Here is a 13,435-nt window from a genome sequence, read left to right as displayed (position 1 = left end):
ACGCTCATCTCCACTCTCCGGCACATTACCTTTTCCCAGCCTTTCCTCATCTCTGCTGATTCAAATCTTGTTCGCCCTTCAAAGGCTGGTCAGCACTGATCTTCTCCAAAAAGCCCGTCATTCTTCCCCTTCCTTTCCCCAACTTTTGTCTTTACATTGGAAGGCATGGATGGGTGAAGGTGGGCAAATCATTAACCTCTCTTGATCTGTTTCCTTATCGGAGGATCATCTGAGCTGAGCAATATTGAGTCTAAGTCCTTATCTGATGTGATGTCTAATGAGCCTTTAAGAACCAGGGGGCGAAAGAACACGAACAGAAGTGTGTACTCCGTCGGTGAGCCAGAGCGTCAGGGCCCCTGAACAAGCCTGTGCTCTGAAGGTCCTCATGAGTTTCGGTCAGCATGTGTCGGATGGAGCTGCGTCCTTGAAGCCCCACTGACGCATAATCGTGCAAACCTGTTCACTGGGGGGTCTACCTGGGACCTCGTAACCCTCCCGTGCGCCCACGGTGGGGCAAGCCCTCTAAGGGCTCTGAGGGATTCCGGGTCCTTCCGGGATTTTGTGTCGAATCGGCTGGTGGCGATCCGACGCCGCGTCGGGGGTGGGGAATGTGCGGCTGCGCGCGCACCGCGGCGTTTACGCGGCGATTTCATCATGCACCCGGCCTGGCCGCGCGCGCTGCTTCCGCCGCCGCCCCCTCCGGACCTCCCAGGGCAGCAGTCTCATGCCCTCTCTGCGCCCGGCGCTGCTTAGAGCCGCCCGCGCCGCTCTGCTGCTGTCGCCGCCGCCCCGGCTCCCGGCCCGGCCTCCTCTTCTGCCCTGCCGGCCCATCAGCAAGCCAGCCCGCGCCCCGACCTCGTTCCCCGCTGCCGCCTCCCGGAGCAGCATGGATGGCGCGGGGGCTGAGGAGGTGTTGGCACCTCTCAGGCTAGCGGTGCGCCAGCAGGTACCGGCATTCTTCGCTTTCCCCTCAGCCCCGGCTCTCCTCTCCCTGGTCCCCTCCTTCTCATCCTCTCTCTCTCTCTCTCTTCCCCGGGCACCGGTCCACCTCGCCGATTATCCCTCTCCTTCATTCTCTGGAAGCACTTGGTTTCTAGGCATCTTCCTCGCCCACCCCACGTTGGACCCAAGTCCCCGCGTGCGCCGGCCACCTTCCCTCCGGTGGACCCCTGTCCTCCCCTCTCCTGGGGTGACTTCCTCGGATCCCTCGACATTCTGCCTCCCTCCTCATGCGATCTGTTCTCCCTTCCCAATCCTTGTTACTGCCCGTACCACTTGCTTCTCCGATGGGGCTGGCATCTGTGACCCTTTGCTTCTCCTCCTGTCCTAGCTCAATAGCCTCAACTAAAGATTTCCAGTCCCTGCTGTGTTCTTTGTGCTTCCTGGGTGGCGAGATTCCTAATTCTTCCCTGATCAATTACGAGCCGAAGCTGCGGGTTCTCTCCTCTTACTGCCTGACTCTTGTTTTTTAATCTTCAGGATGCTTTGAATAGTGTTTCCTCCTTGACATCTTCCTTCATTCGGTGCTTAGTTGGCCGAATGGTCCGTTGAGGAAATAAAAATAGTTGAAACGTGGATGTGGGGAGGTGCTGAACTTCTTTTTTTCTTTTCTAATAATGTGAGTTCATCGTCCTTCGCTTCTGTCACCTTTTCTGGGTTCCCCAGAATGAGTGAGCTTTCAGATCGTAAACGTGGGAAGCTGTAAATGTCCCTGAGTGACTCGGTGAAGTCAGCCATCCTTCGTATGGAACATTTTGAAATTTGATTTTGCGGAAGGGAGGGAGGTTTCATGGGCTGGAGAGCTTGGTGATTTAATACAGGCCTCCTTTTCCTAGGGCACTGCATGAATATCAGGGTTTAGAGAGGACAAGGAGAAGGTTATTTCAAAGGGATTCTCACATCCAGTCAGGTAGAGCCAAAAGCTCGGAATAGGACCCCGAGGATTGATGACCTAGTAGTGAGCACCGAATGGGTTTCTCCTGCACGGGCGCCTGATGCAATAATTTGCCTTAGCTATGGAGGGTGGATCCCTCCCTCGGAAATAATTCATTGGGGCAGAGCTGCCGAAAATTCGGCAAATTCTGCCACTTTATCTACTTCTTTCTAGTTTGAGCCTGACTGATTCAGTAGTGTTTTATTTTGAAATTTCACTATGGGCTTAATTTTTTCTTTATTCTTGATACCAAAGCGGTGTGAATGCTTATTCTGCATCTCCCTCCACCCACCCTCCCCAAATGAAATTAGGTGTGGTTCCTTTGTCTTTTCTCTAACTCTCAACTTTTTTTTTTTTTTCCACTTCACTTTAGAAGGGAGAATACATCTAATTTGGAAAAACATACACCCAAACCCCTCCCTCTGCCACGTTAGCCTGGAACTGCAGTGCAAATTATCCATCTGTAGTAAGACTGTGGAACTAGTTAACTGAAGTAAACTTTGATGATGGAATAGCCTTCCGATGTTATTACTATCTTGTGTATTGTTTATGTTGGCTTGATTGTTAGTTTTTTGGTACTTCAAGGTATTTTTTGAATATGTAAGTTAGTTTATGTAAGTTAGTTTTTGTTTTTTTCCATAATTTTCCAGGACCACACATATATTAGTTAACTACCTGGAACTTTGAATCGCACTGATTCCAGGATCAATTGGAAGGGAATTTAAAGATCATCTAGTTAAACCGTTTTTTTTTCTTGGTTTTTTTTTTTTGGTTTGTTTTTTTGCTTATATGAGGAAATGAGACACATGGTCACTTCTACTCATTCTACATATTTCCACTGTGAAGTTTGTGCAGTTGAAGACATCCTTGGAGTGGGATTTTTTAAGGTGCTTAATAACTGGTTTTGTTAGTGGCATGTGTTTCAGATAAATATGTATTTCATATAAATTTCCCAATCTGCTATGCTACGTGGATGCTGTTTTTTAATGATTTGGTTTGTTGATTGACTGAAATGTATCAACAAACTACCATCTTATTTCCCCTTTCATTTCATAAAAGAAAGTGTATTTTAATACCAAAGAAAGGACAGACCATAACTCAGAATAAAGAACAGTCTTTTATATTTAACAGGTTTAACTTTGAAAAAAGGTCTAATATGTTGTCTTTTTTTTTTTCTTTTTTTCCCCCTTTTACTGCATATTGGTGAAAACTTTGTCCTGGAGTATTTTGTTTGGGAACTATTGCTCTAGGGCAGTGGTTCTTAAAGAGTGGTCTGCAAATTCTTGGAGGTCTCCAAGGTCAAAACCATTTTTATAATAAAACTAAGAATGTTATTTGCATTTTTCATTGTGTTGACATTTGCACCGATGGTGCAAAGCATGGTGAGTAGAACTGCTGGCCCTGAGCACTAATCAAGTCAGGGATACTAAGCCAAGCCATTATATTCTCTGCCACACTCTCACACATTTTTTAAAAAAACAAAAAACAAAACAAAACCTCAGTTTTGCTTTAGAGTATCCTTGAAAAAGCAGTAAGAATTATTATTATTTTAAATATTTATTTATTTATTTATGGCTGTGTTGGGTCTTCGTTGCTGTGCGCGGGCTTTCTCTAGTTGCGGTGAGCTAGGGCTACTCTTCGTTGCGGTGCGGAGGCTTCTCATTGTGGTGGCTTCTCTTGTTGCGGAGCACAGGCTCTAGGTGAGTGGGCTTCAGTAGTTGTGGCATACGGGCTTAGTTGCTCCGCGGCATGTGGGATCTTCCCGGACCAGGGATCGAACCCGTGTCCCCTGCATTGGCAGGTGGATTCTTAACCACTGCACCACCAGGGAAGTCCCAATAAGAATTATTAATTTTACTAAATTCGGACCTTTGTGCACACATCTTTTTAATATTCTGTGTGACTAAATGGGAAGTATGCATAAAGCATACCCACACATGATGATTGTCTGAGGAAGAGCACTTATGATTGTTCGAGTTGCAAGAATGAAACACTCTAAAATGTCTGACAAAAAATTGTTATTCAGTCTTGGGTATTGGGCATTCATTCATTTTCCGGAAAATGAGTGAAGTGAGACTGTCACTTCAAAAAGCAACTGATAGTATTTGTGGCCAATAATAAAATTCAATTTTGGGAAATTTTAGAGCCCTTGATTTTTCTCTGCTTTGATTTTCTGAACTGAGAGTGCCCATTAAAACTGTTGCTTAGGGCTACCCTGGTGGCGCAGTGGTTGAGAATCTGCCTGCCAATGCAGGGGACACGGGTTCGAGCCCTGGTCTGGGAAGATCCCACATGCCACGGAGCAACTGGGCCCGTGAGCCACAATTACTGAGCCTGCGCGTCTGGAGCCTGTGCTCCGCATCAAGAGAGGCCGCGATGGTGAGAGGCCCGCGCACCGCGATGAAGAGTGGTCCCCACTTGCCGCAACTGGAGAAAGCCCTCGCACAGAAACGAAGACTCAACACAGTCATAAATAAATAAATAAATAAATAAAAGACCGTGAATTTCAAAAAAAAAAAAAAAAACTGTTGCTTAATGCACAAAGGACAAATGATAAGTTTATGAAGTTTTTGTCAATGGTTATAAAACTTGGAAATCTGAAATTAATTTTTTAATCTTAACAAGAACCCTCTAGGCCCATATGTGTAAAGCCAAACATCTTAAAAAGGTGAGGAAATGTTTTCTTGTTTTTCCTTGGCCAACTGAATATGCATCATGATATATATGAAGGATGCATGAAAAAGATCCCTTGAAATGATTTCTCACCTAATAACTATTCTGCTTTATATTCACAGACTCTTAGTTCTAATATATGTCTTTATGGTAAGAATTTATGCAGGAATTAAGCTTCTAGTTGATGTTTCTCAAAGGTAATTTAGAAATATTGATGATGTTTCACATCGGTTTCATTCAACACACACACACACTATAGTTGGTGGTGAAGAAAGAGGGAAGAAAATAATTAGAAATTAGGAATCCTTAAGTACTTACTTTCCATGTTTCGATCACCTCCAATTCTTTTGTTTACACAGTTAAATCATTATAAATCATGGTTTTAATGATTCCATTATTCAGAATAAACACGATTATTTCCTTGATTCACTGAGAGTTTTAGAGATGATGAACTCAGTGTAGGAATCCTCACTCTCCCACTGCTTCTGTTGATAGCTAGCCTATCTTTGAATGTATGTGTGCCTGATTCTGTGCCTAAACTTTAAGAGACAGAAAAATGATTCAGGAAAACTTAATTTTAATTTTAAAAATTTTAAATTCTTTCTACCTTTACCTTTACCTACTTGTGGCCTTGCTTGCCCAGTGTCCTTTGAAAAGCTCCCAAAGAAAATATGGGAGTGCCAATACTTGACACATAAGGGTAGGTATTCAAAAGAACTGCTTGCTTACTTCTTTAAGCCATTCAAAAAGAACTGCTTGCCACTCTCTTTTCAGAACACAGACCCTCACAAGGTTCTTATCCCCATCAAAAAGCACTATTAATGAACATTTATGAGATAAGTGTTCTGACGGGTAGAGGAAGGGAAAAGAACCACTGAATGAGTAAAGAATAAGCCAGTAGATATTTACCAAGCACTAAGTGCTTAGCGTTGTGCTAGGTTTAGGTTGTGATAGCAGGCAACAAATATTTGAGTGCCAGAATTGACATGCCGGAGTTCCTGTCTTAAAAGAGCCTGCTTTATAATGACAGGGACAGATAAAATGCATGTAAATAAATAAGCCAATCCATTGATAGGGTGATTTCAGGTATTATACATGTAATAAAGAAGTTAAAATAAAGTTAGAAGGTGACTGAGGATGTTGCTTTAGCTAGAGAGGTCAAGATAATAGAATAAAAACTGCTAGTATAATAACAGACCAGATTTATTTGTATGCAGTAAGAGATTGAGAGGAAGAACCAATTCAGTGGTTCTCAACTATATCAGACCCAGTGTACCCTTTTACACCAGATATTTTGAAATTCTCCATTACTACCCTGTAATGAAATTCATATGAAATATCTACATAAATTAAAGAAAGATGTGTACACATAATGCTCTAAATGTAATACAAATAAATAAAAAGTAATTTATAATAAAATAATATTATTTTAATATGTAGATTTGGGGGTATGACTCCACTGGAAGTTATATTGAATTAAGCAGACGCTTATACCTCTACGTAGATTTACTGTGAATGCAGTTGCTGTAATTGCACATTGATAGAGGTATTCTGTATTGTTTACTCAGGACAGCAGCATAGCCTGTGGTCACATGGTTGGTTTGTTTTTTATTTCAAATAATAACAACTTTGTAAAATTCTGAACAAAATAAGGTACAATTTTCCTTTTTTGTTTTTAAACTGTAGTTGATTTTAGTCTTCCTTTAAATTACATTTTCCTGGGTGCATTCCTGGAGAATTCAGTGTATGTTAAAACTGGGAAAATTCTTCTCATTGTATATAAGCAGAGTTAGGCTCTAGGTTGAGATCATTTTAAACAGCTTTTTCACCTCCTAACTGGGACATTCTAAAGTAGAATGAATTGCAGGAGAGGGAGACTGTCATTGAATGAGGGAAAATAGGCAGGAGCTTGGAAAATATCAACAACAGGGGGAAAGGGTGATGACAGGCTCCTCAAAGGAGCTAGAGTTTTAGAAGGAGAAAAGGGGAATTAGTTTGAAAGTACAGAGGGGAATAAGGAGGACATCTATCCCATTTCCATTCTCTTCTCTGTGTCTCATTACCTCATTTGTATTTTCAACTTTGTCTCTCTGCTGCATTCCATGGGATGGAAATTATCCACGGATAATTTCTTTAGGTCGTTCTTCTAGGTCACTAATTCTCTCTTCAGCTGTGTCTGATCTGCTATTTAAACTGTCCAGTGAGTTTTGAATTTCAGTGATTTATTTCCAGATGATCTGTGTGGCTCTTTTTCAAGTCTCCTGATTGTTTCTGATAGTCTCTTGTTCTTTGCTCATGTTGTTGATTCCTCCTTTTATTTTAGTTTAAACATCTTGAGCATTTAAAAAGTATATTTGGTCATTCTAATACTTTTAAAGGATGTAATTTTGTTATTTGTCATTTCTGCTGAGTCTCACTCATGGTGGCTTCTTTCCTCATGGATTTTTAAATTTTGAGTTTAGTGCTTATTATTTTGGTAACCCTAATCTGGGAAAATCCTGAAAGGCCTATGGAAGGTCTCCTCCTTTAGAGAGCAGTTGCTTCTGTTGGGCACCCAAGGGCTCTATTAATTTGATAACTTTAATTTCTCATCTTGAAGTTTCCCAGACCATGTGGTAGTGTTTTGTTTGTTTTCTCAGATTGCCTATTCCACCACATTACTGTAATAAAATCAGTGTACAGGGTTGTTGGAAGTGAATAAAGTAGTCTAAAGAAAGTAGCAAGGAAAAAATTCCAACAGTAAAGGGCAGAGGAAGATTAGCCAGTAGTGACTGAGAAGAAATGTTCAGAGAAGTAAGCAGAAAACTAAGATAGTCATTTTTTTGTATGCAAGAAAGGAGAGGGATTCAAGGAGAGGGTAGTCTATTTGTTGGTTCTTCTGTGTTCTCAGTAGTTATATTGCTCTTTACTTTTTTTTCAATGATTTTTTAAAATTATTTATTTATTTATTTATTTATTTTTGGCTGTGTTGGGTCTTCGTTTCTGTGTGAGGGCTTTCTCTAGTTGCGGCGAGCGGGGGCCACTCTTCATCGTGGTGCGCGGGCCTCTCACTGTCGTGGCCTCTCTTGTTGCGGAGCACAAGCTCCAGACGCGCAGGCTCAGTAGTTGTGGCTCATGGGCCTAGTTGCCCCACGGCATGTGGGATCTTCCCAGACCAGGGCTCGAACCCATGTCCCCTGCATTGGCAGGCAGATTCTCAACCACTGCACCACCAGGGAAGCCCTTGCTCTTTACTTTTTATCAATGCTTTTCTCTCCACCATCTGTCTCCTCCCCACAAAGAAAACAAACAAACAAACCAGTAATAATCACCCTGCAAGCATAGTTATTTATGTACTTGTATTTGGATATTCTGCTAGATTATAAATGCTGAGGGCAATGACCTACAGTTATTCATAATGACCTTTCACATAATAAACATTTGAATTTCCTCATTCTTACATGGATACTTTTTAAAAGGCATGCTTAAAAACCCATTCCTAACTTTTCTTGACTTCTGAAACCAGTTGTGAATACAGATTCTCTTTGTTGGCTAGGGAGATCTTGTGCGAAAACTGAAAGAAGATAAAGCACCCCAGGTCGATGTAGACAAAGCAGTAGCTGAGCTCAAAGCCCGGAAGAGGGTTCTGGAAGCAAAGGTGAGTCTCAGGATCCTCAAAAGGAATGTAAGTAGGTATAGGATTGTTTATCTGTATTTAGTCTCTAGGAGAGACCTAGAAATGTTTCTGAACAAGTAACATTTGCTTTATCTCTATTTATCCAGTATGCCTTCTCCTCCTCGTCCTCTACTCGGCAGACTCCTCATCCTTTCAACGTGTAATTCAGAATTTCTCTACAAAGCCTTCCTCAACCCTGACCTACCCCTTCTCCCCCCAGACTCAAATCCTAGACTGGTTATGTTCCGTGAATTTCCCTGGAAGGCATTGTGTTCTTTATGAATTCTCCTATACCTGCAAATAATGGTTATGCTGTTTTAAATTATTTTCTTTTTAAGGAAAAGTTCTAGTCACCTGATACCTGCTCCCAAACTTTTCAAATTGTAAACGTCCCATCAACAAACTGAAATCGTTTGGAGTTTTTTCTTTTTTTGGCTGCACTGCATGGCTTGTGGGATCTTAGTTCCCCAACCAGGGATTGAACCCAGCCCCGGCAGTGAAAGCACTGAGTCCTAACCACTGGACCATCAGGGAATTTCCTGTTTGGAGTTTTAAGTCGCTATTTTGCTACAGTGATCCACTAAAAATTCAGATATTGCTTATCGGTATCTGCATCTAAGTAAGCTTAGTCTTGTAATCTTGGAAATGATCGTATACTTTCCTAAATAATTAAGTAAAAGTATCTTTTCTGTAACTCAAAGGGGAAAAAACCCTTAGGTTTCTTTTGTTTTTTTTTTTTTTTTTTTTTTTTTTTTTTTTTTTAAATTACTTATTTATTTATTTATTTATGGCTGTGTTGGGTCTTCGTTTCTGTGCGAGGGCTCCCTCCAGTTGCGGCAAGCGGGGGCCACTCTTCATCGCGGTGCGCGGGCCTCTCACCATCGCGGCCTCTCCTGTTGCGGAGAACAGGCTCCAGACGCGCAGGCTCAGTAATTGCGGCTCACGGGCCTAGGTGCTCCGCGGCATGTGGGATCTTCCCAGACCAGGGCGCGAACCCGTGTGCCCTGCATTAGCAGGCAGATTCTCAACCACTGCGCCACCAGGGAAGCCCCTCTTTTGTTTTAAGGGTATCAAAATCTTGTCTGATAAATTTTATACTGAATTCTGCTGAGGAATAACGTAAATTCACGTGTATAAATTGAAATTCCCACTCACTCGTTCAATCACATATTTTCTCTTTAAAAATCCCTTACAGGAGCTAGCGTTACAGCCCAAAGATGATGTTGTGGACAGAGCAAAAATGGAAGATACCCTGAAGAGGAGGTTTTTCTACGATCAAGCTTTTGCTATTTATGGAGGTAGGGGATTAATGAGAGAAAGAAAAATTGTGTTGTTAGTGGCTTTAATATTGTTCTTAAATCAAAACCACAGCTTGCTTGATATCTAATAGTTTCAGGTCACACAAAGCAGAGGATAGATATCTTGCTTTCATTTGTTTAGAGTCATTCATTTGGCATGATATCAGTTCTTATTTCCATCAACCCTATTTATTTTTGGAGATAGCATTTTTCCATTAAGACTTAGGCAATTTGGAGAGGCCCAGATATTAAGTGTTTGATGTGTCCATGTACATATCAGACCCTTCTTAAAATGCCAATGAAGGCCTGAGAGCAGTAGAGGGCCATTCTAGCACTGGCTGACTGTACTGTGCCGCTCCCCACAAGGGCAGTGGTAAACCATAGTTTCTAGATTATTCATTATGGCGACTGCCAGGAGAAAACGTTCTTCATGGCTATGCAGATAAGTCTCTACATCTTTCTGAACACTATATGAATTTATGTAGACAAGTATAATTCACTGATATTTTTCATAGTTAACAGAGATTACTGCAACAATATTAGACTTTCAGTACTTTGCCACTGAAACTTGATTTGAGTTTTAGTCTGAGCAGATCTCTAAATGTTTAACTTCTTGAGGTTTAAATAGTGGCTCAAATACCCAAGAATAAATTAAAGAATTGGGTGCTAAAATTTGAGATCATTGTTATTCAGCTGATGCAGCAAATTATTTTCTAATTTCTATGGCAGAAAACTATAATCTGCTTTTTCATTTTGTTTCTTACATGTGGAGGAACTTCTTTTGTTTTTAGTTTTTTGCTAATCCTACTTGAAATTTCAAATATGGAAATACTGCAGTTAATGGAGTAAGACCATTTTAGTTTTACTTCTGTCAGCTAGCTGGAAATAAGGCTCTTCAGTATTAAGAGATTTGAAGTGTTGACTTGAATACATTTTTAGGGAGTATGTGAAGTCTTACAAGTATCAGTTTCTCACGTCTGCTTGCTTTGATTCGTTCAGAGTGACAAGGTAGAGTACCCGTTTTCCTCTCATATTTTGCAGGTGTTAGTGGTCTCTATGATTTTGGGCCAGTTGGATGTGCTTTGAAAAACAATATTATTCAGACCTGGAGGCAGCACTTTATCCAAGAGGAACAGATTCTGGAGATTGATTGCACCATGCTCACCCCTGAGCCAGTTTTAAAGTAAGGTCTCTACTTTGAGGGTTGACATTCTTTAATATGCATACTTAAGTAACTTTTTGATTCAAAAAACTACCCATGTTCATTGTGAAAATCTGGAAAATAAAGACAAACAAAGAAAATACATACTCATTGCCCACAGGTAGCCATGTTAAAAATGTTGTATTTATCCTTTCTGTCTTTTTATGTTCATATGCGTTTAGTAGCACAGTGCTTTTTTTCACATAATATAGGTGAACATTATGTCATTAAGTATTCTTCTAAAGTATTTTTAATGACAGAATAGTATTCTCTTTTATGGATGTGACATAATTTACTTAACTAGTGCATGAGTGTAGGCATTTAAGTTGTTTCTGATGATTGATTACATTGAACATCCCAATAGATGAATTTTTATGTATATCCTGATTATTTCCTTAGTATAAATTCATAGAAGCTCTGGGCAAAGGTGTGTATGTATTTAAAATCAAATGCTACTATTTGTATTGGTGTTTCAATGCAGAAATTTAGATTATTCCTACCAACATTGTTGAAAGCAGGTCAGGATTTCTCAAATACGAAACTGAAAGAGGAATTCTTACATTTTGCATCTCATCACTTCATTCATCTAATGTTGCCTGTTAAAGAGCTAATTTTTGCTATTTGTATAGTTTAGGCTCTCTCTTAATAATTTCAGCCAATTAAAACAAGTTGAATTCTTGATGAGGGATCAGGACAGCCTATTCTTTAGCTACTTGCCCCACTAATAGCTGTCCAGAGAGAATGCCAGTGTCCAACCAGGTTTCAGTGCCAGAAAACTCTTTCCTTATGGTTCAGTGTCTATACTGAGTTATCACAAGGTCTTGGCTAGTCAAATTCTCCATGGTTTTGGCCTTTGCTTAGATCAGTAATAATAATGGGATAAGCATGGATTTATTGATTCTGCAAAGTAGCACAGACTTTATGACAATTTGTGGAAAAGTGTAATCTAGTTAGTATTTTTTTTCCTAAGGGGAGGAAGAAGTTGGGGAGAGGGTGGGAATAGATTTGAGGAAGAATTTTCTTTGGTGTACATTTTTATCTACCATGGGATATATCATAATAGATATGGGAGCTTCCATCTTTCAGATATACAGATGTAAACTTTGGATAAATATATAGAAGGGAGATTGTCTTATAAGGTAAAATTTATGTGTTAATTTGTATGAAAATGACTAATTGGCTTGGCATTTATTAACTTAGGACTTCTGGCCATGTAGACAAATTTGCTGACTTCATGGTGAAAGATGTAAAAAATGGAGAGTGTTTTCGTGCTGACCATCTATTGAAAGGTATGGTTCTTCATCTCAGATAAATAACCTTTCAAGTAGGATTGATCAAAACAAAGGGTTTGGATTAAACTTTTCTCTCAAGTTTTTAAATTTTTTCTTGGGACATAACATATAAAGAGTAAAGTGCACAGATCTTAAGTATACAGAACAAGTCCCTTATTGAAAAAAAAAATTATATACAGATAATTAGAAGTTCTAAATCATGGAAAGAATCAAGACAATATCGTGACTGTCCCTGTAAAATCAACCATGGGATTCATATAAATTAAGAACATTATCCTTGGGTTCGTTTTTTTACCTGCCCAACATTGAAACTCAAAAGTACATTGTCCTTTTTCCCATTGATTGAAATTGACATGTACTAACACTGTTGTTCTTATAGCTCATCTACAGAAATTGATGTCTGATAAGAAGTGTTCTGCTGAGAAGAAATCAGAGATGGAAAGTGTCTTGGCCCAGGTGAGTACTTGAGAGATCACAATAACCCAGGTAGGTGCTGTCTGTCTTTCAGCATTTGATAACTGTTGAATTCCATATTCTGCTGACCTGGTCACAATAGTGAAAAAGGAGAGTTTACCTTCTGTCCCTCATATCATCTCTTTTTGCATTTTTATTTTCTTCTCTGTCAACCTTTTGTGGCTAACCTTTATTTCTGTCAAGCTAGCAAGTCAATGTAAATAGGCATGAAATAAGTTCTCTCTCCTCGGAAACCAGTTTTCTGGATTTAACAGCAAAAACCAGGACAGTGTCTAATGATGGATAGCGTTCAGTGTGGAGATTTAGGGCAGATATCTATATGAGCACTGTCTCATCAGCCACTTGATCTGCTTCTGGTTGCACTGTCCCTGACTACATGCTATTCTTTTTAGAACCTGATGGGGCAGGCCCCTGCTTTTGCTGTAGACCTTTAGTTTTATAATTTGTATTGAAGTTGACAAGTTTTAGGAAAGGCATTGAGATCACCTATTCTGACTTTTACCAAGTGCAGAAATACCTTCTATATCAGAAGTAGTTCTTATCCTTTTTTTAGGTCACATACTACGTTAAAAATATGATGAAAACTGCACACCTTTGCCCCAGGAAGTTGAACATGCCTGTATGTGAATGTTGCTGATTTCTCACCTCATCCATCCTTTTAAGCAAAGTACATTTCTCCAGCACCATGTTTGATCATGAGGTCCACCAGGGCTCACCTCTTAAATTTTTTTTACTTCCTTGGATAAAAGAAAACAACAACCAGTGCCGTGTTTATATATTTTTTCTTTACATTGGTATATAAATGAGGCTGAATGTAGGACTCTAACTCTGCTTTTCTCTCATGAAAATTACTGGATACTTCTCCACTGTTGCCCTAATTTTTTTAAACATGCTGATTTTCCTCTGTGG

At 40.1% G+C, this 13,435-nt stretch overlaps 1 protein-coding gene across 1 annotated transcript in view; it reads left to right on the top strand.

The window, feature by feature from the left end:
* Positions 1-647: 647 nt before the first annotated feature.
* GARS1 (glycyl-tRNA synthetase 1) overlaps positions 648-13,435 on the top strand; it is a 39,955-nt gene continuing 27,167 nt past the window's right edge. Inside the window, exons 1-6 of the mRNA XM_036863395.1 lie at positions 648-946; positions 8,142-8,243; positions 9,457-9,559; positions 10,601-10,742; positions 11,961-12,049; positions 12,432-12,508. Of these exons, the coding sequence (XP_036719290.1) occupies positions 725-946; positions 8,142-8,243; positions 9,457-9,559; positions 10,601-10,742; positions 11,961-12,049; positions 12,432-12,508 (735 nt within the window). The 5' untranslated portion in view covers positions 648-724. The remainder of the gene's footprint in view (positions 947-8,141; positions 8,244-9,456; positions 9,560-10,600; positions 10,743-11,960; positions 12,050-12,431; positions 12,509-13,435) is intronic.

This window comes from Balaenoptera musculus, chromosome 9 (genome assembly GCF_009873245.2).
Source record: "Balaenoptera musculus isolate JJ_BM4_2016_0621 chromosome 9, mBalMus1.pri.v3, whole genome shotgun sequence".
In the NCBI taxonomy this organism is placed as follows: domain Eukaryota; kingdom Metazoa; phylum Chordata; class Mammalia; order Artiodactyla; family Balaenopteridae; genus Balaenoptera; species Balaenoptera musculus.
The sequence above is the reverse complement of the archived record's forward strand: the minus strand, read 5'-3'. Positions and strand labels throughout refer to the sequence as shown.